The sequence below is a fragment of the Ranitomeya imitator genome, chromosome 2 (genome assembly GCF_032444005.1).
Source record: "Ranitomeya imitator isolate aRanImi1 chromosome 2, aRanImi1.pri, whole genome shotgun sequence".
NCBI lineage: Eukaryota > Metazoa > Chordata > Amphibia > Anura > Dendrobatidae > Ranitomeya > Ranitomeya imitator.
The window spans coordinates 579,567,551-579,592,646 of NC_091283.1; the positions used below are offsets into that span (position 1 = coordinate 579,567,551).

At 43.4% G+C, this 25,096-nt stretch overlaps 1 protein-coding gene across 1 annotated transcript in view; it reads right to left on the reverse strand.

Annotated features, from left to right (window-relative positions):
• Nucleotides 1-25,096, reverse strand: part of LOC138665051 (lysosomal protective protein-like) — a 131,802-nt gene that overhangs the window by 51,704 nt on the left and 55,002 nt on the right. Inside the window, exons 7-8 of the mRNA XM_069752202.1 lie at nucleotides 12,876-12,967; nucleotides 12,001-12,085 (exon numbers count right to left, since the gene is read on the reverse strand). Of these exons, the coding sequence (XP_069608303.1) occupies nucleotides 12,001-12,085; nucleotides 12,876-12,967 (177 nt within the window). The remainder of the gene's footprint in view (nucleotides 1-12,000; nucleotides 12,086-12,875; nucleotides 12,968-25,096) is intronic.

The following is a 25,096-nucleotide window of genomic DNA, read 5'->3' on the forward strand; positions in this document are numbered from 1 at the left end:
GGCCTATGATACTTGATACTTGATATCTGATGACCCTTTGCATTGCCTGTCTTTAGCCTGGTTCGATTGTATCAGTTGCACTTTGTTTCCGCTTAATTATTTTAATCTGAACTGTTTTCTTTTGTTTACTTATTGTCTGAAATAAAGTATGTTAATTATTTTAAGGCTATAGCTTTCTCTTGTTCTCTCTTTGGATGTATCTACCTATTGTTAAAGCTGCCTTTCCTAGGCATGTATTTTTTCTGAGGTTACTGTTATTTTCTGTACCAGTTACAGGTTTTCATCCACGTGCCAGGATGGATTATAAAGCAAGGGACAAAACCTGGCTCTCTTGCGTTGATACGGTATTTTGTGGAGACACTGTGCAATTTAGCGTTACTGAGAATGGGCAAAAAACTGAGTTGAGAAATACATTGAAATATCTTCTCAAAAAAAGAACACGGACCTGGTGGAACAAAGCCTCCCTGGAAAGCTACTTGGCCAAGGGCTTGATACCTAGGGGCCTACGTGTACGCATAATGCCCTCTTTCCCAATTGAGGATGCCATTTTTAAAACTAGGTGGGAAGAAGCATGCACCTCCTGCTCTAAATCTCTGATTGAGCTCCTAATAGGGAATAATAAAAAAACCCTTGAAAAATTGGATTCCGACATAGAAATGACCCGCTCTAAACTACTTGACAATCTCCCATCAGTAGAAATTGAGGCAATCAATAAGGACATTGATAGCCAATTTGCCATATGGGAAAAAGAAGTAAAAGAAACAAAGGCCAGGAAGTTTCAAAGAGACTTGAGCGATTTTAATAATGGTTCCATTTACAAATGGCCTTCCGGTGAGAGACGTGAGCGAGCCCCTACACGCTCCTCCTCCATCTCATCCACTTCCTCACGTGAGAGTGGCAATTCTCATCCACGAGCATACAATCTGCGTAAAAACAACCCCACTAAAATAAATAGTACACCTACAAAATCATATGGATGACCGAGCAATACTTCTTCCTCCAAAATGCAGGTAATTAACCTATCCAACATTACCCTTTCGCCATCTCAAATTGAAGTACTTGGTCTAGGTCTATCCTTTTCACCCTCATCCTCATTTGATCCTTTCCTAGCCACTAAAGACCTCCAGCTTTTTGCCCGCAAACTAGTCCTGAGAAAACTCCATGACAAGCCAAAATTCGAGGATGATTGGTCTGAAGATGAGCTACGAGCCATCGCTATCCTTGAGGAGCTCAGTGACGAGCCACCAGACCCTATACCCCCAGGTAAATTTTCTCTTCCCATCCCCAAAAAATTCCCGCCACTTAACCTATTCCCTAATATTGAGCTATTCGTTAAGCTTGTCACTCAAGAATTCGAGCAGATAAGAACTCCCGTGACCAATCACAACTTGACTTATCCACAAAGGGCGGCGCTTTCTGAACTTAAAAAACTAAAAGGGGTCGTATTCAAACAAGCAGATAAGGGGGGCAATGTAGTGGTTTGGCCCGTTCAAATGTACGAAAGAGAGGCCTTTCGACAGTTAAGGGATACCTCCTGTTACAAAAAGCTAACTTTCAACCCCTCGGTCAAATTTAAGGGGGAGTTACAGGATATCTTGGATAGAGCATTCGATCAGGGTCTCATAACTATAGATTTAAAAAACCATTTAATACCACTCTATCCTAGGATGGCTTGTATATACTTTATACCTAAAATTCACAAAAATGCCCAAAACCCCCCCGGACGCCCAATTGTCTCGGGCAATGGCAGCTTGACAGAAATTATCGGTAAATATCTGGATCACCATCTCAAACCTCTGGTTGCCAATCTCCCCTCATACGTAAAGGACACCAGTGATGTTCTTAAGAAGATAGAAGGCATTCCCTTAGATTCCGATATGTGGTTGGTAACAATGGATGTAGAATCCCTATATACCTCTATCCAACACCACCACGGTATTAGGGCCACTCAAATCTTCCTTGAAATGTCTGAACATCAGCCTGACTTCATCAACTTTCTTCTCACTCTCCTCAAATTTGCCCTTGAACATAACTTCTTTATCTTTAAACAGAGTATCTATCAACAACAGCAGGGGACCGCGATGGGTGCGGCTTTCGCATCATCCTACGCAAATCTTTTTATGGGCATGTGGGAGAGGGACATCTTCTTCTCCAGACTTGTAGCACATATTGAGCGGGTCCTGTTCTGGGCCCGCTACATAGATGACATCCTCATGGTGTGGCAGGGCCCAGAGCAGGATCTCCTTGAGTTCATCGGGATACTTAATGACAACAGCTACAACATCAAACTGACGCATAAGTATAGCCAAACCAACATTGATTTCCTGGACATCCAAATACTTGGCTCTCCGGGTGGATGCCTAGAAACCACTATATACCGCAAAGACACGGCGGTAAACTCACTGCTACATGCCACCTCGTCCCACCCTTTGCCCCTTATTTCCAGCATACCTATTGGGCAATTCCTTAGGGCAAAACGCATATGTTCTGATGACAAACACTTTAATGTACAGGCAGCCACCCTAACCACTCGGTTTCAGGATAGGGGGTACTCCAATAGGAGCATAAAGAGGGGCCTTAAAAGAGCCGAAAAAGCTAACCGGATGGACCTACTTAAACCCCGTAACAAATCTGCTTTCGATACGCAAATACGCTTCATCACAACATACAACCACAATTGGAAAGATATGAAAGCAGCCCTAACAAAATACTGGCCACTATTAAAAATTGACCGCACTCTCTCCAAACATCTTTCGGATCGGCCCTCTGTCACTTACAAAAAATCCCCAAACCTTAAAGACCAACTAGTCCGGAGTTATTATCCTGGTACCACTCCAGACAAAGCATTCTCATCAAAAGGACCTAGATGGGGTTTTTTCCCCTGTGGCAACTGCATCGCTTGCCCTAATATGCTACGTTCCACCACTTTTAAATCCTGGGATGGAAAAACTACATTCTCCATTACGCAGCACATCACATGTGATACCTTTGGGATAGTTTACTATATCTTTTGCCCATGTCCAAAGATATACGTGGGCCTTACATCAAGACCCCTGAAAACAAGAATCAGGGAACACTACCGAGATATTATTAATGCCCGTGAAATCGAGGATCTCGCCCTCCTAAAACCAGTACCTAAGCACTTTAAAGTGGCACATGGCTGCGACGCATCCCTTCTAAAAGCAATGGGCATAGACAAAATCCATATAGATGCCAGAGGGGGTAATTGGAGAAAATCCCTTGCCCAATTAGAGGCCCGATGGATACACAGGATAGGTTCGGTTCAGCCCGCCGGTTTAAACGAAATTCTCAGCTTCGCCCCATTTCTCTAATGCATTTTATATTTTTTCTTAGCTGTTTTATCATGATTTTAATATCCATATTCTTTTTCCTGTAATAGATCTATACTTCATTATCCATGCTTTAGGCATGATCTTCCTTTTACTGCTGAACATCGCGGACACACTGGGCATTCGCTGTTGGAACCAAAAGACTGTATCGAAATCAACCATCATAATCAACTCGCCGTGGGCAATACATCTCCCTATTTTGGAATGTTGAAAATGCTTTCGCTATAATGTGCTGTTCTAAATGTTTTTTTTAAAATGTTTTTTAATATATGCTCTTCCCAAATAATTTTCCATACACTTTTCATATGCCTTTTCTATATGTATCAAGTTTCTATACATTGATCTTTTTATGTAGCACTACATGACTAATTGCCATCCCTCTTTTCACCTCTTCTATTCCTCACACCTCATCTAGTGTCTCCTTGCAGCTCTTCATTCATAGGTCTGCCTCCCTCGAGATACACACGTCCCATCCACATCACCCCTTCCCTATTGATATTATGCACTTTAATCTATCATAGGCCCACCTACCCACTTTATCAGGCCTCTCCTGACAGAACCTTGCACATTAGGCAGCATTAGCTTTATTTCCCTTCCAGCCCCATGGTCGCTATCCGTTGCGCACACTTTTTCATGTTCCTAAGCCGCTCCTGCAGCGGTGTGCGCTCCCGCTTGGCTTCCTGCTCTGGCGTTGCTGGGGCAACGCGTCTCTTGTGGTGCGGTGCCGCCTCCCCGCTCTGACGCGTCGAGCGGGGAGGTGCGCCTTTGCCGCGTGACGCCGAGGCTCAGTGACGTCAGTGGATTCCCCCGACGGGAGCGCCGCCTCAGCCGCTGCCCATTATGTCCGCTTATGATAAAAGCTGCATACACGCCATCGCTGCACCTCACCCCTCGAAAAAGCTACACGCGAAACGCGCGTCGGGGATTCGTTCCACGGCTACAGGTAATGTCTCTGCCACTGTGCTTTATTTGTTTTAGGGTCATCCCTTATGCTTGTTATATCCGGACCTGCTCACCTTCCTGGAGCCTAGTTTAGGCCGCACTTTCCAATAGAGATTACTCCTACTTAGGTGAAGCATTGTAGTCCATCCATTGCCAGCCCCTTTTCGGTGCTTGGTATTAGTGCATTAAGGCGCATTAACACTTTTCCTAGCTAACAGAAGCATTGCCACGCTCTCATCTGCACTTTGCACTTTACATATTTGATACTTGATACTTGATATCTGATGACCCTTTGCATTGCCTGTCTTTAGCCTGGTTCGATTGTATCAGTTGCACTTTGTTTCCGCTTAATTATTTTAATCTGAACTGTTTTCTTTTGTTTACTTATTGTCTGAAATAAAGTATGTTAATTATTTTAAGGCTATAGCTTTCTCTTGTTCTCTCTTTGGATGTATCTGTTTCAACCTTGTAACAATGAGTTTCATGTCGGAACTGCCACACAGCATCCAACTGCCCAATCATTTAATACACTTTACTCACAACAGCAGTATAGTGTCGGGAAGCTATGAGGATCACTTAGGGTGCACAGTCTTCCAGAGAACTAAGCAGGACAACCAAGTGGCAATGTCAGTAGAGGACAAGTTGTTCTTAGAGATAATGGACAAGGGACTTGTTAAAGATGAGACCAACAGCTGGGTCTCACCTCTTCCCTTCAAACCCCACAGACCACGTCTACTGAACAACAGAAATCAGGCATTGAAACGTTTCTCCTCTTTCAAACATAATCTGCAAAAGAAACAACCAGAGATGAAAGATCACTTTTTCTCCTTCATGTCAAAGATTTTTGAAAACTGTCACGCAGAACTAGCTCCCACTCTCAAAGACTCTATACTGTATCGGACACACATTGGGCATTGAAGCGGTCTCATATTTCTTGAACCAACAGATAACAGGTGACCGCAGACATCAGTCCTTTATTTTGGATCTTTTAGCTTTTGTTCTATCTAATAGCTACTTTGTGTTTGACAGAGTGTTTTATAAGCAAATCTCTGGTACAGCCATGGGTGCCCGTTGTGCGCCCTCCTATGCCAACCTCTTCATGGGTTGGTGGGAGGAGACACAGGTGCACCCTTTGCAAGATTTTAAAACCAATGTTTTTCGTTGGTTTCGGTATATCGACGACTTGCTGGTACTATGGATGGGCTCCGAAACTGAATGCAGGAACTTCATTGCTACACTCAATAGTAATGAATTAAACATTTCTTTGACAGCTTCCCTCTCTATGACATCGGTGGACTTTCTGGATTTGAAGGTGATAAAAGCTGGTAATCGGATTCAAACTAAGATCTTTTGCAAGACTACAGCTACGAATAACCTTCTTCACTTCTCAAGTTTTCACCCCAGGCACCTACGTAACAATCTTCCAAAGGGCCAATTTTTGAGGGTAAGGCGCAACTGCAGTCAAGATTCGGATTTTCGTGAGGGGGCACAGGAGCTTACTACTCGATTGTCAAAGAGAGGCTATCCACGAAAAGTTGTAGCACGAGCTTTTGAGCACTCAAGACAGAGTGACAGATTGAGTCTCTAGCAGCCAAGAGCTCGGGAAAGCATGTCGACCATTAATCTGATTACAACATATAAAAACCAATGGCAGGATGTTTATGACATCCTGGGTAAACATTGGGGGATACTTTTGAATGAGTCCAAACTGAGGTCCTTCTTATCAGACAAACCAAGAATTGTTGCTAGGAGAGCTAAGAATCTCAAGGATGCTCTCACCACCAGCCATTTTAAGAGGCCAACTGTGAGATTAGGGACAGGAAATCGGATAAAGGGGACATTTCCCTGTGGGAATTGCAATGTGTGCCCGTATATGACTGCTACTGACATTGTAACTCTGCCGATTTTTACAGGGGAGGTGAAAGCGAGGCAATACTCCAACTGCAGATCAAGGAACGTGGCTTACTTATTGATTTCCACATGCCCGAAGATATATGTCGGACAGACAACCCAGGAAGTAAGGCAAAGGGTTCAACAGCATATGTCAAATATCACCAACACCAGGGTGGATATTGAGAAAGAAAAAATTGTTTCATCTGTTGCACTCCATTTCCTGAGACATCATAATAGCAGACAGCGGGATATACACATTATGGTCGTCGATCAAGTTCGGAGCAATATCCGTGGTGGAGATCTAACAAAAGAGCTCCTCCGACGAGAATCACGGTGGATCTACAATCTCAACAGCATGTCACCAAATAGACTTAATGAGGAGCTTTTATTCACGGGCTTTTATGCCTGATGGACTGCTCTCGGTCAATCTAGGATAGGTTGTGGCTGGATTTGTATGGGTTTTTTGTTCCTGTTTTGGTTTTTTGGTTCCTGATCTGTAGGTGTCATACCTCATAACAGATTCTGTGTTTTTCATATGATGTATTGCACTCTGCCCCCTTTAAAGGATTGACAGTTTGCATAATTAAAGATTTAAAGATTTATTTATGACGTAATCGATGCCTCCTTGAATATAGGCCTTTTTCATTGAATCCATCTTTTATCACAGTATCATATAGTGTATATTCGACCATTTTTAGAGCCTAGTTCCAGATAAAACTTTCTCTGCCACTTTAGTATTACTATCTAGGTAGGTTCATATATCACAGTACCATATAGCACCAACCCAATTGGGTAGGATAATATATATATACAACTTTATGATTCTATTTTGAATGCGATATCTGAGGTTATTTGCATCGGTATATTATCGGTCATATCCCAAAATGACCTGCCCATACGTCTATATCTCCACATCTTTATATGTCTACACTTTTACTCATCATGCGTTCGTTTATGTGGGTTGAATTGCTTATCCTTCTAGATAGTAACTTGGCTCCTTAACCAACTACCTAATTTGGCTATTCTCCCTGGGACGGACTTGAGTGTTTCTAATGTATACGCTCATGTTCAGCTAACGGGGACTTGAATATACATATTCTTGTAACCAGTGTTCTGGCTTCTTTATAATATCTGGGTACATGTGGGTGTTATTTATAGATGTCTATGGGTGCGGGCGTAATGGCCATCTTTGTGCCCGAAAACCACCTAAGAATCATTAATTCGCTTTATTTATTTTTTTTCTCCCTTGCATTTCACGGCTTGGGTACCCCGCCTGATTCTGATTCTGTATCTTGCTGCGGGCGCATTTATATGCGTCTTCGTTTGTGGTTTTTATCCCTTACTTATGTAACATAGTTTGCTCACTTAATACCATCATTTTGTGTGCCATCTTTGGGGTAATCAGATAATTTTATGTACTCGTATTATACATTCATTGGTATTATTACTATATATTTTCCTTTGATTCTTGTTTATGCCTATATGTATAATCATACTCATCTATCTCTGCATTTTTTATTCCCTCAGCGCTACGGTATATGCAATGACACTGGATGGGGCTCTTCGCATAGCACTGACCTTATAAGCGTGTTATGAGTCTGCACATGAGTGCAGCCTGCATATGAGTGCAGCTTATTTATGGTGTTGGTCCGATGGAACATTTATGATCATGTGCCTGTGTCGTTTTGCTCTCTCTAATATGTTTGTGTGCACTGTGTCAATATGCATGAACAATACGGGCATGATCATTCCGGGGGTAAAATATGACAGGTACTTTTATGCCTATATGCATAATTATACTCATTTATCTTTGCATCTTTTTACTCCCTGAGCGTTATAATATATGCAATGACACTGGGCGGGGCTCTTCGCATAGAACTGACCTTTTAAGCGCATTATTAGGCTACATATGAGTGCAGCCTTCATATGAGTGCAGCTTTTCTACAGTGCTGGTCCGATGGGACATTTATGATCATGTACCTGCACCGCTTTGCTCTCTCTAACATGTTTGTGTGCACTGTGCCAACATGCAATAACCATATGGGTATGATTACTTCGGGGGTAAAATACGGCAGGTACCTTTATGCCTATATATATGTATATATATATAATCATACTTCTCTGTCTTTGCATCTTTTTACTCTCAGAACGTTACAATATATGCAATGACACTAGGTGGGGCTCTTCGCAGAGTACTGACCCTTTAAGCGCATTATGAGTCTGCATATGAGTGCAGCCGGCATACGAGTGCAGCTTATCTATGGTGTTGGTCCGATAGGACATTTATGATCATGTGCCTGCGCCGTCTTGCTCTCTCTGATATGTGTGTGCACTGTGTTAACATGCGGCAACAACACAGGCACGATTACTCTGGGGGTAAAATATGGCAGGTACTTTTACATTGCGTTTTTTTTTTTTGACAACTTTATTGTCAGTTTACCGCTCTGGTGGATTCACAAGATGGCCACGACCAGTCTGCTCCATGTGCCTTCCTCACTGTTGTTTCCTAACAGGTGAACATCATTTAGCTCATTTGTTCTACATAAATATTGGATTGATACGACACACAGTATGCTACCTCTCCCTGAGGAAGCCGCAACTTTTATGGCGATACGCGTGGGTTTCTTTTCCCACATCTCCTTCCCTCTTCTCTTTTCCATCGGTATACACATGGCCTTAGCCTGATCTTAACATTTGGATCCCACATGGTGTATGCATTTGATTCTTTTTCTGACATGCAGGACCTTATCCTACTTTGTTCATTTAGCATGGCTGCATTGGGTAAAGGCCGTTTAGGTATTGATCTTTATTTGCCTGTGGGGTCCATTATCTTCTATTTATACCTGTAGGGCTATATGGTACTGTGATACTAGCAGGTCTACACTTATTTGCTCATATTGTTGTGTTGTTTTGATTTGTGAACCATGTATATATAACTCATTGTTTTTGTATACTAAGCACATTGTATATGGTTATACCACAGGCCATTATATTGTGTTGTATGACCATGCTGGAGTAGTTGGGGATGTGGGTTGTCACTCTTTTCCTACATTATCATATTAGGATATGACTTGTGTACAAGATTTGTGCTGTTGTAGCACTTTTAATGTTTTTATCCGTTTTTCTGTGTGATGTATCTTTTTGTGTGTTGCATTTTTTTTGTAAAAAGCTTACTACTAAAAGATTTTGTATTTTTTATATATGGTTGTGGTGCTCCCTTCTGTGTGGACTTGATCTTTCTCTATGGGTTTAGTTGCTATGTTTCCAAGTCCACGGTGAGCCCCAACAGTTATATATTTAGTGGTGCCCTCACAAATTTACCACCAGGAGGATTGGAAGCTGGCTGTGAGCACAGCTGCCGGAAAGCAGAGCGGTGACGTCACCGCTGTGCTCTGCTTTCCGGCTGGCCGGCGCTCACAGCCAGAGCAGAGAAGCAGAGCGCCGGGGACAGACAGCGGTAGGTAAGTATGTAGTGTTTGTTTTTTTAACTTTTACGATGGTAACCAGGGTAAACATTGGGTTACTAAGCGTGGCCCTGCGCTTAGTAACCCGTTGTTTACCCTGGTTACCAGTGAAGACATCGCTGAATCGGTGTCACACACGCCGATTCAGCGATGTCAGCGGGAGATCCAGCGACCAAATAAAGTGCTGGCCCTCTAGCCCCGACCAACGACATCACAGCAGGATCCTGATCGCTGCTGCGTGTCACACTGAACGATATCGCTAGCCAGGACGCTGCAACGTCACGGATCGCTAGCGATATCGTTTAGTGTGAAGGTACCTTTACACAGTCCCTTAGTATATACTGCACTCACTTATGTACAGTCAAGGCCAAAAGTATTAACACCCCTGCAATTCTGTCAGATAATACTCAGTTTCTTCCTGAAAATGATTGCAATCACAAATTCTTTGGTATTATTATCTTCATTTAATTTGTCTTAAATGAAAAGAATTGCAGGGGTGTTAATACTTTTGGCCATGACTGTATAGCATATGTATATGTATATATATATATCTCACAGGGGTCTCAGGCTGTCTATGTCTGCCCCTGCTCCCAGTTCACTACAGTTGTAGCATGTAAGGAGTTCTCCTCTGGGAGATATTCTAACTTCGCGACCAGGTTCAAATACAACTCTACCCCTGGGCGGGCTGGATGCGGCTGTTTTCTTCTGCGAATCAGCCAATTCTTCTCGTACTCCCTGGATTTCTTTCTGCAACTCTTCCACCCATCTTGTTTCGGTGGCCATTGTCACAGATACCTCCCCGCTCTGGACCTTCCCCGCCGGGACTGTCACCCCCTGCTCCTGCTTGCGCATTCGCGCTTCACTTCCCACTTCAGAAAAGGTCATGCGTGGATTCACCTGCAAGCGCTCGCGCAAGTCCTGTTTCAGCAGTATGTCTCGCAAGCCTGTCACCAACTGATCTCACAGCACTATGTCTGTAGGCCCTATGCCCATGCTGTCTTTTCTAGTAATAGCAGTGTGGATCTACTGTTGCGTGTTCATATACTGCATCACCGTCTCCCCCTCCCTTTGCACCCAGCAAAATAAACGCATGCGTAACTCCCCTACATCCGTGGGGTCTCCGTGTGTCTCTTCCAGTATCTGTAATACCTTATTAAAAGTGTCCCGTTCTCGAGGGGGGCATAGCATAACAGATTCCCTCGGCTCTCGATCTAAAGCCATTATAGCAACCTCCGCCTCTAATTCAGGAGTCATGGGGTGCCTCCTCATCATTCTGCTCAGTCCAGCTCCATAACATGGTGTTGTTTCCAGTAAACTTCGGAAGTTTGCCCCAGGGATACGCTAGACCTTGGCCCTCCCCCTACTGCTTGATCTGCCTCCTCCGTGCTGTTGGACTGCATCCTGCTGACTACGCCAAGTGTGAGCAGGTTGCGGGATGCGTAACGGACAAGAGGCAGAGCAAGGGTTAAAATTAACTTTACTGTAACAGGGATATACTCCATGCAGGGAGAGGAAAAAGTATAAGCAGGTGATAGTAGCACAATTGGTGTGCTAGGGTAAGCAATAAGGGCAAAAGAATATAATGACTGTTCATTAAGAGTAAACTTATCAGTCCGACGGCTTCCTGCGTGCAGAGTCCTTGATGTACACGGTGCTGCCGACACGGTCAGCACGTTGGGGGTCCAGTGTAGACCTGCAGGCGTTGACGATCAGTTTCCTGGTGGTGAAGAAGAGTCCTCAACGTCTTGCACGGGGTCCTGAGTCGCCGAGAGAAGAGTAGTCTCCCACACTGTAGGGGCTTGACAAATCTCAGCAGTAGTATGTGGGTGAGTAAGGGTTAAGTTCTCTGTAAGTCACCCAGTATCTCTTAGGCGGCATTCACGTGTTATTCACTGAACCGTGGCGTTGAGTACCTTGAGCAGGAGCCAATGGGCGAAATACAGTTCTCCGGTCACAGTCTTTGTAGGTGGCAGTAGGGAGCAAGTAGTGCGGACCTGTGCTGTCACGGTGCTCAGAGGATGGAGCACCAAACTTCCCCTGCTGTGTGCTGCGTGTTCCCGCCAAGTCTGCCTGCCATTTTGTGCGCTCTGCCCTTTTTATCCTAGCTACGCCCCCTGCTGTCGAGTGCAAAGGTCAGTCCAGGTCTCTAAGCTTTCCCCCGGATAACAAAGGTGACAGTCCCGACAATTCCATCTCGGGCACGAAAAAGGTACCCCCGCTCCGGTCTCTCTTCTTACAGCAGTATTTTAGTACACTTACATCATGATATGATTCTTGTCATTCTTCATGTGTATTGTACAATGTGAATTTTCACAGAATGCTTGTAATAAGTCAACAACCATAATACTTACTGCTATCCTACATGACAAGCTGCTGGTAGCAACAAAATTACAACCTTTTTTTGTACAGCAAAAGTGCTCCAGACGTGACCATGTCCTATATCAAAGATAAAAAGACAGTTATGAAGAGCAATGGAATGAGAATTATCAGGCAGTATGGCCCCAATCCATCAAAGCAATGTTGCCAGAATTGTGAAGTAAATTGCTTTCAACAGTTCCAAAATTTTGGATCAACTAAGAGTTGCACAAAAAATTTGGCAACTTTTGATGTTTTCACACCAGTTTCTCCCAGCTCTGCCAAAATGGACAAGATGGTGGCGTAGTCAGGCACTCGTCTAATTCATGGTGAGCTGCAGCGTTCCTTACACCAGTAAGCAAACTGGAGCAAGATTTCTGGCTAGATGCACAGAAGTGCACAAATCCCGTCAGACACATCGATTTGTTAAGAGGCGTGTGCCTAGTAATCAATAAGGAGTGCCTGACACGCTGCTCATCAAATCTGGCAAAATATAAATATTATTTAATTTGCTCCCTTTTGAAGTTAACTTTAACTTGTTTTTTTACTTTTTTTTTTAGCAACGTGGGCCTGGATTTCCTTATCTATTTTGAAATTTCACAATTTTTTTGTGCGTTTATCCTACAGTATTTTAGTGGAGTATAAAATCTGGCATATAAAAGGATTATGTGACTTTTTGGTCTAAAAATGGCCAAACAAGGTAAAAAGAAACAAAATGGAGTTCATCTTTAATTTTGCACAAAATTCACCTTCCTGTGCCATTTCTAAGAATTTGACACAAATTTTATTTTGTATGTAGAGAAATATAAAAATATGGGACATATACACATCTTTTACATATATGTTGAACATGTGCTCACTTTTTACTTACTTAATATCCAAAAGACCATGGTAATATGAATAATATAAAAGGGAATAGTGATCCAAGTTAAAATCTGTAATACCATTTCCTATAGCAAGTCCCTGAAATAAAAAAAATAAGCATATAGTTACAGGCAGGTATGGAAAAATGCTGCAAAGTAATAATGCTTTCAAAAGCAAATAATTTATGATTATCAATTAACAAAATCATTTATGATTATCAAGTAACAAAATGCAAAATGAATGAACAAAAGAGCAATCTAAATCGCATCAATATTTATATGATCTTTGTGTTCAAAACCGCATTAATTCTTCTTGGTACACTTGCACACAGTTTTTGAAAGTACTCTGCAGGAAGGTTGTTATAAGCATATTGGAGAAATAACCACAGATCCTCTATCATTAAGAATATCATTAAGAGATATCTTCTGCATTAAGACGACTGAGTCCTTGAAGTGATATTACGGCCCCCACAAAGACCTGATCTCAACATCATTAAGGGTATGTGCACACGCTGCAGATTTTGCTGCAGATTTGACACTGCCGATCTGCAGCAGATTTCCATGAGTTTACAGTACCATGTAAACCCATGGAAAACAAAACCTATGGAAAACAAAATCCCACATGCTGCGGGGAAAAAACGCGCCGAAACGCAGCTGTTTATATTCTGCAGCATGTTAATTCTTTGTGCGGATTCCACAGCAGTTTACACCTGATCCTCAATAGGAATCTGCAGGTGTAAAACCGCAGGTGGAATCCGCACAAAAAGCGCGGAAAACTTGCGGTAATTCCGCAATAAATCCGCAGTGCGGTTTTCCTGCGGATTTCTCGAAATCAGTGCGGAAAAATCCACACACCATTCCGCAGCGTGTGCACATAGCCTAAGTCTGTCTGGGATTACATGAAGAGACAGAAGGATTAGCATAAACAAACATCCACAGAAGATCTGAGGTTATTTCTCCAAAATGTTTAAAAATGTATTTGATTTAGATTTCCCTTTTGTTCATTCGCGTTTTAATTTAATTGATACACATAAACTATTAACACTTCTATTTTAACCCCTTAGTGACAGAGCCAATTTGGTACTTAATGACCGACCAAATTTTTACAATTCTGACCACTGTCACTTTATGAGGTTATAACTCTGGAACGCTTCAACGGATCCCGCTGATTCTGAGACTGTTTTTTCGGGACATATTGTACTTCATGTTAGTGGTAACATTTCTCCGATATTACTTGCGATTATGTATGAAAAAAACAGAAATATGGCGAAAATTTTTAAAATTTTGCAATTTTCAAACTTTGTATTTTTATGCCCTTAAATCAGAAAGATATGTCATGAAAAATAGTTAATAAATAACATTTCCCACATGTCTACTTTACATCAGCACAATTTTGGAAACAAAATTTTTTTTTGTTAGGGAGTTATAAGGGTTAAAAGTTGACCAGCAATTTCTCATTTCTACAACACCATTTTTTTTTTAGGGACCTCATCACATTTGAAGTCATTTTGAGGAGTCTATATGATAGAAAATAACGAAGTGTGACACCATTCTAAAAACTACACCCCTCAAGGTTCTCAAAACCACATTCAAGAAGTTTATTAACCCTTTACATGCTTCACAGGAACTGAAACAATATGGAAGGAAAAAATGAACATTTAACTTTTTTTTGCAAACATTTTAATTCAGAACCATTTTTTTTATTTTCACATGTGTAAAAACAGAAATGTAACCATAAATTTTGTTATGCAATTTCTCCTGAATATGCCAATACCCCATATGTGGGGGTAAACCACTTTTTGGGCGCACCGCAGAACTTGGAAGTGAAGGAGCGCCGTTTGACTTTTTCAATGCAGAATTGGCTGGAATTGAGATCGGACGCCATGTCACGTTTAGAGAGCCCCTGATGTGCCTAAACAGTGGAAACTCCCCACAAGTGACCCCATTTTGGAAACTAGACCCCTTAAGGAACTTATCTAGATGTGTGGTGAGCACTTTGAACCCCCAAGTGCTTCACGGAAGTTTATAACGTAGAGCCGTGAAAATAAAAAATCGCTTTTGTTTACACAAAAATGATCTTTTCGCCCACAAATTCTTATTTTCACAAGGGTAACAGGAGAAATTAGACCACAAACGTTTTTGTGCGATTTCTCCTGAATATGTCGATACCCCATATGTGGGGGTAAACCACTGTTTGGGCGCACCGCAGAGCTTGGAAGAGAAGGAGTGCCGTTTTACTTTTTCAATGTAAAATTGGCTGGAATTGAGATTGGACGCAATGTCGCGTTTGGAGAGCCCCTGATTTGCCTAAACAGTGGAAACCCCCGACAAGTGACACCATTTTGGAAACTAGACCCCTTAAGGAACTTATCTAGATGTGTGGTGAGCACTTTGAACCCCCAAGTGCTTCACAGAAGTTTAGAATGCAGAGTCGTGAAAATAAAAAATATTTTTTTTTCCACAAAAAAAGATTTTTTAGCCCCCAAGTTTTTATTTTCACAAGGGTAACAAGAGAAATTGGACCCCAAAAGTTGTTGTCCAATTTGTCCTGAGTATGCTGGTACCCCATATGTGGGGGTAAACTACTGTTTGGGCGCACGGCAGAGCTCGGAAGGAAGGAGCGTTGTTTTGGAATGCAGACTTTGATAGAATGGTCTGCGGGCGTTATGTTGCGTTTGCAGAGCCCCTGATGTACCTAACCAATAGAAACCCTCCACAAGTGACCCCATTTTGGAAACTAGACCCCCCAAGGAACTTATCTAGATGTGTGGTGAGAACTTTGAATGCCCAAGTGCTTCACAGAAGTTTATAATGCAGAGTCATAAAAATAAAAAATATTTTTTTTTACACAAATAAAGATTTTGTAGCCCCCAAGTTTTTATTTTCACAAGGGTAACAGGAGAAATTGGACCCCAGAAGTTGTTGTCCAATTTATCCCGAGTACGCTGATGCCCCATATGTGGGGGTAATGTTATGAATAGGTAATTCAGAACCACAATGGACCTTGAAGTTCAGACCACAGAAGTTACCTGACAAAAACCACAAAACATAGGACGAGCTCTGAGACGTGGAAACTCTGCTGACCGCAATCCCTAAACCTATCAAACCACACTAGAGGTAGCCGTGGATTGCGCCTAACGCTCCCTATGCAACTCGGCACAGCCTGAGAAACTAGCTAGTCCTGAAGATAGAAAAATAAGCCTACCTTGCCTCAGAGAAATTCCCCAAAGGAAAAGGCAGCCCCCCACATATAATGACTGTGAGTAAAGATGAAAATACAAACACAGAGATGAAATAGATTTAGCAAAGTGAGGCCCGACTTACTGAATAGACCGAGGATAGGAAAGATAGCTTTGCGGTCAACACAAAAACCTACAAACAACCACGCAGAGGGGCAAAAAGACCCTCCGCACCGACTAACGGTACGGAGGTGCTCCCTCTGCGTCTCAGAGCTTCCAGCAAGCAAGCAGAACCAAAAAAGCAAGCTGGACAAAAAATAATAGCAAAAAAAGGACACAAGCAGAACTTAGCTTATGCTGAGCAGACAGGCCACAGAAACGATCCAAGAGGAAGCAAGACCAATACTAGAACATTGACTGGAGGCCAGGATCAAAGCACTAGGTGGAGTTCAATAGAGCAGCACCTAACGACTTAACCTCATCACCTGAGGAAGGAAACTCAGAAGCCGCAGTACCACTCGTGACCACAGGAGGGAGCTTGATCACAGAATTCACAACAGTACCCCCCACTTGAGGAGGGGTCACCGAACCCTCACCAGAGCCCCCAGGCCGACCAGGATGAGCCATATGAAAGGCACGAACAAGATCGGCAGCATGGACATCAGAGGCAAAGACCCAGGAATTATCTTCCTGACCATAACCCTTCCACTTAACCAGATACTGGAGTTTCCGTCTCGAAACACGAGAATCCAAAATCTTCTCCACTATATACTCCAACTCCCCCTCCACCAAAACCGGGGCAGGAGGATCAACATATGGAACCACAGGCGCCACGTATCTCCGCAACAATGACCTATGGAATACGTTATGGATGGAAAAAGAATCTGGAAGGGTCAAACGAAAAGACACAGGATTAAGAACCTCAGAAATCCTATACGGGCCAATGAAACGAGGCTTAAACCTAGGAGAGGAAACCTTCATAGGAATATAACGAGATGACAACCAAACCAAATCCCCAACACGAAGTCGGGGACCCACACAGCATCTGCGATTAGCGAAACGTTGAGCCTTCTCCTGGGACAATGTCAAATTGTCCACTACATGAGTCCAAATCCGTTGCAACCTGTCCACCACAGTATCCACACCAGGACAGTCCGAAGACTCAACCTGCCCCGAAGAGAAACGAGGATGGAACCCAGAATTGCAGAAAAACGGTGAAACCAAGGTAGCCGAGCTGGCCCGATTATTAAGAGCGAACTCAGCCAACGGCAAAAAGGACACCCAATCATCCTGATCAGCAGAAACAAAACATCTCAGATATGTTTCCAAGGTCTGATTGGTTCGTTCAGTCTGGCCATTTGTCTGAGGATGGAAAGCCGAGGAAAAAGACAAATCAATGTCCATCCTAGCACAAAAGGCTCGCCAAAACCTCGAAACAAACTGGGAACCTCTGTCAGAAACGATGTTCTCTGGAATGCCATGTAAACGAACCACATGCTGGAAGAACAATGGCACCAAATCAGAGGAGGAAGGTAATTTAGACAAGGGTACCAAATGGATCATCTTAGAGAAGCGATCACAAACTACCCAAATGACCGACATTTTTTGAGAGACGGGGAGATCCGAAATAAAATCCATAGAGATATGTGTCCAAGGCCTCTTCGGGATCGGCAAGGGCAAAAGCAACCCACTGGCACGAGAACAGCAGGGCTTAGCCCGAGCACAAATCCCACAGGACTGCACAAAAGAACGCACATCCCGCGACAGAGACGGCCACCAAAAGGATCTAGCCACCAAATCTCTGGTACCAAAGATTCCAGGATGACCAGCCAACTCCGAACAATGAACCTCAGAGATAACTTTATTCGTCCACCTATCAGGGACAAACAGTTTCTCTGCTGGGCAACGATCAGGTTTATTAGCCTGAAATTTTTGCAGCACCCATCGCAAATCAGGGGAGATGGCAGAAACAATTACTCCCTCTTTGAGAATACCCGCCGGCTCAGGCAAACCCGGAGAGTCGGGCACAAAACTCCTAGACAGGGCATCCGCCTTCACATTTTTAGAGCCCGGAAGGTACGAAACCACAAAGTCAAAACGGGAGAAAAACAGCGACCAACGAGCCTGTCTAGGATTCAACCGTTTGGCAGACTCGAGATAAGTCAAGTTCTTGTGATCAGTCAAGACCACCACGCGATGCTTAGCTCCTTCAAGCCAATGACGCCACTCCTCGAATGCCCACTTCATGGCCAGCAACTCTCGATTGCCAACATCATAATTTCGCTCAGCAGGCGAAAACTTCCTGGAAAAGAAGGCGCATGGCTTCATCACCGAGCAATCAGCACCTCTTTGCGACAAAACAGCCCCCGCTCCAATTTCAGAAGCATATATATACAAAAAAGGTTGCACTCTATCGTGCAAAAGCATGTCTAATATGAAATATATGAAATATGAATAGCAAAATGGCTTTTGAGCATTAGGAAAATATTTGAGACGCTTTGCACAGAATTTGATATAATCAAATAGTGTGAGCCCATCAACCAATCGTCAAGGTGGTCTCATAAAACTGATGGGTCCCTGATCTCCCTGTCCAAATGTGAACACTTACCGAAGGCCAATGTCTGTATGCCTGGGTGAATGTGGACACCTCTGTTCAGCAAAGCCTACATATGGGTTGACCGGGACCAAGTGTGATGAGATGCAATTAAAAACCACATGGTGATGGGAGGAGTGCGCAGTCAGTCAGCTAACATAGAAATGACAGAAAAAAAGACTCGCACATCCAAACTAGTGTGAATAGGTGCATACCAGGAGCAGCTACCTCCATACATAAATATACATGCTTTTGCACGATAGAGTGCAACCTTTATTGTATATTTATGTATGGAGGTAGCTGCTCCTGGTATGCACCTATTCACACTAGTTTGGATGTGCGAGTCTTTTTTTCTGTCATTTCTATGTTAGCTGACTGACTGCGCACTCCTCCCATCACCATGTGGTTTTTAATTGCATCTCATCACACTTGGTCCCGGTCAACCCATATGTAGGCTTTGCTGAACAGAGGTGTCCACATTCACCCAGGCATACAGACATTGGCCTTCGGTAAGTGTTCACATTTGGACAGGGAGATCAGGGACCCATCAGTTTTATGAGACCACCTTGACGATTGGTTGATGGGCTCACACTATTTGATTATATCAAATTCTGTGCAAAGCGTCTCTTAAATATTTTCCTAATGTTCAAAAGCCATTTTGCTATTCATATTTCATATATTTCATATTAGACATGCTTTTGCACGATAGAGTGCAACCTTTTTTGTATATTTATGTATGGAGGTAGCTGCTCCTGGTATGCACCTATTCACACTAGTTTGGATGTGCGAGTCTTTTTTTCTGTCATTTCTATGTTAGCTGACTGACTGCGCACTCCTCCCATCACCATGTGGTTTTTAATTGCATCTCATCACACTTGGTCCCGGTCAACCCATATGTAGGCTTTGCTGAACAGAGGTGTCCACATTCACCCAGGCATACAGACATTGGCCTTCGGTAAGTGTTCACATTTGGACAGGGAGATCAGGGACCCATCAGTTTTATGAGACCACCTTGACGATTGGTTGATGGGCTCACACTATTTGATTATATCAAATTCTGTGCAAAGCGTCTCTTAAATATTTTCCCAATGTTCAAAAGCCATTTTGCTATTCATATTTCATATATTTCATATTAGACATGCTTTTGCACGATAGAGTGCAACCTTTTTTTGTATATTTATGTATGGAGGTAGCTGCTCCTGGTATACACCTATTCACACTAGTTTGGATGTGCGAGTCTTTTTTTCTGTCATTTCTATGTTAGCTGACTGACTGCGCACTCCTCCCATCACCATGTGGTTTTTAATTGCATCTCATCACACTTGGTCCCGGTCAACCCATATGTAGGCTTTGCTGAACAGAGGTGTCCACATTCACCCAAGCATACAGACATTGGCCTTCGGTAAGTGTTCACATTTGGACAGGGAGATCAGGGACCCATCAGTTTTATGAGACCACCTTGACGATTGGTTGATGGGCTCACACTATTTGATTATATCAAATTCTGTGCAAAGCGTCTCTTAAATATTTTCCTAATGTTCAAAAGCCATTTTGCTATTCATATTTCATATATTTCATATTAGACATGCTTTTGCACGATAGAGTGCAACCTTTTTTGTATATTTATGTATGGAGGTAGCTGCTCCTGGTATGCACCTATTCACACTAGTTTGGATGTGCGAGTCTTTTTTTCTGTCATTTCTATGTTAGCTGACTGACTGCGCACTCTGTTGTGGATTCTGTTTTTGGACTCCCTCTGGTGGTTACAGATGGTACTGGGTGACTTGTGTTCTCTGTGGTCTCTGGTGTCCACCTGTTCTATCAGGATATGGGAGTTTCCTATTTAACCTGGCTTTCTTGTCATTTCCTCGCCGGCTATCAATGTAATCAGTGTGTCTTGTTACCTCTGCTTCCCGCTTCTGTATTCTGCAGGACAAGCTAAGTTTTTGATTTTCCTGTTCCACGTTTTGCTTAATTTTTGTCTTAGTCCAGCTTGCAGATATGTGATTCCTTTTTGCTGGTTGCTCTAGTGGGCTGATATTACTCCTCATGTTCCATGAGTTGGAACATGAATTCAAGTAATTTCAGGATGGTTTTTTGTAGGGTTTTTCGCTGACCGCGCAGTTCACTTTTGTATCCTCTGCTATCTAGCTTTAGCGGGCCTCATTTTGCTGAATCTGTTTTCATAACTACGTATGTGCTTTCCTCTCATTTCACCGTCATTACATGTGGGGGGCTGCTGTTTCTGTGGGGTGTTTCTCTGGAGGCAAGAGAGGTCTGTGTTTCTTCTAATAGGGAAAGTTAGTTCTTCGGCTGGCGCGAGACGTCTAGGAATCATCGTAGGCACGTTCCCCGGCTACAGCTAGTTGTGTGTTGAGGTTCAGGATCGCGGTCAGCTCAGTTTCCATCACCCTAGAGCTTGTTTTGTTTTTTGTGCTTGTCCTTTTGTGATCCCCTGCCATTGGGATCATGACAGTATAGCCGGCCAAAAAGTGGTAATCGTATTGGCTGAAGTAGGAGGAAAAGTAGTCTGAGGAAGTTTTTTTTTTTTTTTTTCTCCCCTCAGAGTTTGCTGCATAGCCTTAATTGCAGCCTGGCTGCGTCTTACCTCCTCTTAATCCTTGAATGGCTCTGACCTCAGCTGTTTATCATGGACGTCCAGAGTTTGGCTTCCAGCCTGAATAATCTTGCTGGTAAGGTTCAAAATATACAAGATTTTGTTGTACATGCTCCTATGTCTGAACCTAGAATTCCTATCCCAGAGTTTTTTTTCTGGAGATAGATCTAGTTTTCTGAATTTTAGGAACAATTGCAAGTTGTTTCTTTCTTTGAAATCTTGCTCTTCTGGAGACCCTGCTCAGCAAGTCAAGATTGTTATATCTTTCCTGCGGGGTGACCCTCAGAGTTGGGCATTTGCATTGGCACCAGGGGATCCTGCGTTGCTCAATGTGGATGCGTTTTTTCTGGCATTGGGTTTGCTCTATGAGGAACCTAACCTAGAGATTCAGGCTGAAAAAGCTTTATTGGCTCTCTCTCAGGGGCAAGATGAAGCAGAAATATATTGTCAGAAATTTCGGAAATGGTCGGTGCTTACTCAGTGGAATGAGTGCGCCCTGGCTGCAAGATTCAGAGATGGCCTTTCTGAGGCCATTAAAGATGTCATGGTGGGGTTCCCTGCGCCTACAGGTCTGAATGAGTCTATGACTATGGCTATTCAGGTTGATCGGGGTTTGCGGGAGCGCAGACCTGTGCACCATTTGGCGGTGTCTTCTGAACAGGCACCTGAGACAATGCAATGTGATAGAATTCAGTCCAGAAGTGAACGGCAAAACTATAGGCGGAAAAATGGGTTGTGTTTTTATTGTGGTGATTCAGCTCATGTTATATCAGCATGCTCTAAACGCACAAAAAAGGTTGATAAGTCTGTTGCCATTAGTACTTTACAGTCTAAGTTCATTCTGTCTATGACTCTGATTTGTTCATTATCAGCCATTTCCGTCGATGCCTATGTGGATTCAGGCGCTGCCCTGAGTCTTATGGATTGGTCATTTGCCAACCGCTGTGGGTTTAGTCTGGAGCCTCTGGAAGTCCCTATTCCTTTGAAAGGAATTGACTCTACACCTTTGGCTATGAATAAACCTCAGTACTGGACACAAGTGACCATGCGTATGACTCCCGTTCATCAGGAGGTGATTCGCTTCCTGGTACTGTATAATTTACATGATGTCTTAGTGCTTGGTCTGCCATGGTTACAAACTCATAACCCAGTCTTGGACTGGAAAACGATGTCTGTGTTAAGCTGGGGATGTCAGGGGGTTCATGATGATGCACCTCCGATTTCTATCGCTTCATCTACTCCTTCTGAGGTTCCGGTATTTTTGTCTGATTATCGGGATGTTTTTGAGGAGCCTAAGCTCAATTCGCTTCCTCCTCACAGGGATTGCGATTGTGCTATAGATTTGATTCCTGGCAGTAAATTTCCTAAAGGTCGTTTGTTCAATCTGTCAGTGCCAGAGCATACTGCTATGCGGGATTATGTTAAGGAGTCCTTGGAAAAGGGACATATCCGTCCATCTTCGTCCCCTTTGGGAGCAGGTTTTTTTTTGTGGCCAAAAAAGATGGTTCCTTGAGGCCTTGTATAGATTACCGTCTTTTGAATAAGATTACAGTTAAATATCAGTATCCTTTGCCATTGTTGACTGATTTGTTCACTCGCATTAAGGGGGTTAAATGGTTCACTAAGATTGATCTTCGGGGTGCGTATAATCTTGTGCGGATAAAGCAGGGTGATGAGTGGAAAACCGCATTTAATACGCCTGAGGGCCATTTTGAGTATTTGGTGATGCCTTTTGGACTTTCTAATGCTCCTTCAGTCTTCCAGTCCTTTATGCACGATATTTTGCATGAATATCTGGATAAATTTATGATTGTGTATTTGGATGATGTTTTGGTTTTTTCGGATGACTGGGAGTCCCATGTTCAGCAGGTCAGGAAGGTGTTTCAGGTCCTGCGGGCCAATTCTTTGTTTGTAAAAGGTTCAAAGTGTCTCTTTGGAGTCCAGAAGATTTCTTTTTTGGGGTATATTTTTTCCCCTTCTACTATTGAGATGGATCCCGTCAAGGTTCAGGCTATTTGTGACTGGACGCAGCCTACATCTCTTAAGAGTCTACAGAAGTTCTTGGGCTTTGCTAATTTTTATCGTCGTTTCATAACTAATTTTTCTAGTGTTGTTAAGCCTTTGACGGATTTAACTAAGAAGGGTGCTGATGTTGCTGATTGGTCTCCTGCGGCTGTGGAGGCCTTTCAGGAACTTAAGCGCCGGTTTTCTTCTGCTCCTGTGTTGCGTCAGCCAGATGTTTCGCTTCCTTTTCAGGTTGAGGTTGATGCTTCTGAGATTGGAGCGGGGGCGGTTTTGTCACAGAGAAGCTCCGATTGCTCAGTGATGAAGCCATGTGCGTTCTTTTCTAGAAAGTTTTCGCCCACTGAGCGGAATTATGATGTTGGTAATCGGGAGCTTTTGGCCATGAAGTGGGCATTTGAGGAGTGGCGTCATTGGCTTGAGGGTGCTAGACATCGTGTGGTGGTCTTGACTGATCACAAAAATCTGATTTACCTTGAGTCTGCCAAGCGTCTGAATCCTAGACAGGCTCGTTGGTCACTGTTTTTCTCCCGTTTCGATTTTGTGGTTTCATACCTGCCAGGTTCAAAGAATGTGAAGGCGGATGCTCTTTCTAGGAGTTTTGTGCCTGATTCCCCTGGAAATTCTGAGCCCACTGGTATCCTTAGGGATGGGGTGATTTTGTCGGCTGTCTCCCCAGACTTGCAACGTGCTTTGCAGGAGTTTCAGGCGGATAAACCTGATCGTTGTCCGCCTGAAAGACTGTTTGTTCCGGATAATTGGACCAGTAGAGTCATCTCCGAGGTCCATTCTTCTGCGTTGGCAGGTCATCCTGGAATATTTGGTACTAGAGACTTGGTGGCCAGGTCTTTTTGGTGGCCTTCCTTGTCGAGGGATGTGCGTTCTTTTGTGCAGTCTTGTGAAGTTTGCGCTCGGGCTAAGCCTTGCTGTTCTCGGGCCAGTGGATTGTTGTCACCTTTGCCTATCCCGAAGAGGCCTTGGACGCACATTTCCATGGACTTTATTTCGGATCTCCCTGTCTCTCAAAAAATGTCCGTCATCTGGGTTGTGTGTGACCGCTTTTCTAAGATGGTTCATCTGGTACCCTTGCCTAAGTTGCCTTCCTCCTCTGAGTTGGTCCCTCTGTTTTTTCAGAACGTGGTTCGTTTGCATGGGATTCCGGAGAACATCGTTTCTGACAGGGGATCCCAGTTTGTGTCTAGATTTTGGCGGACGTTCTGTGCTAAGATGGGCATTGATTTGTCCTTTTCGTCTGCATTCCATCCTCAGACGAATGGCCAGACGGAACAAACTAATCAGACCTTGGAAACTTATTTAAGGTGTTTTGTTTCTGCTGCTCAAGATGACTGGGTTACCTTTTTGCCGCTTGCCGAATTTGCCCTTAATAATCGGGCTAGTTCTGCTACCTTGGTTTCTCCTTTCTTTTGTAATTCGGGGTTTCATCCTCGTTTTTCCTCTGGTCAGGTGGAGCCTTCTGATTGTCCTGGAGTGGACATGGTGGTGGATAGGTTGCATCAGATTTGGAGTCATGTGGTGGACAATTTGAAGTTGTCCCAGGAGAGGGCTCAGCAGTTTGCTAATCGCCGTCGCCGCGTGGGTCCTCGACTTCGTGTTGGGGACTTGGTGTGGTTGTCTTCTCGTTTTGTTCCTATGCAGGTCTCTTCTCCTAAGTTCAAGCCTCGGTTCATCGGTCCCTATAGGATCTTGGAAATTCTTAACCCTGTGTCGTTTCGTTTGGATCTCTCGGCATCGTTTGCTATTCATAATGTGTTCCATCGGTCGTTGTTGCAGAAGTATGAGGTACCTGTTGTTCCTTCG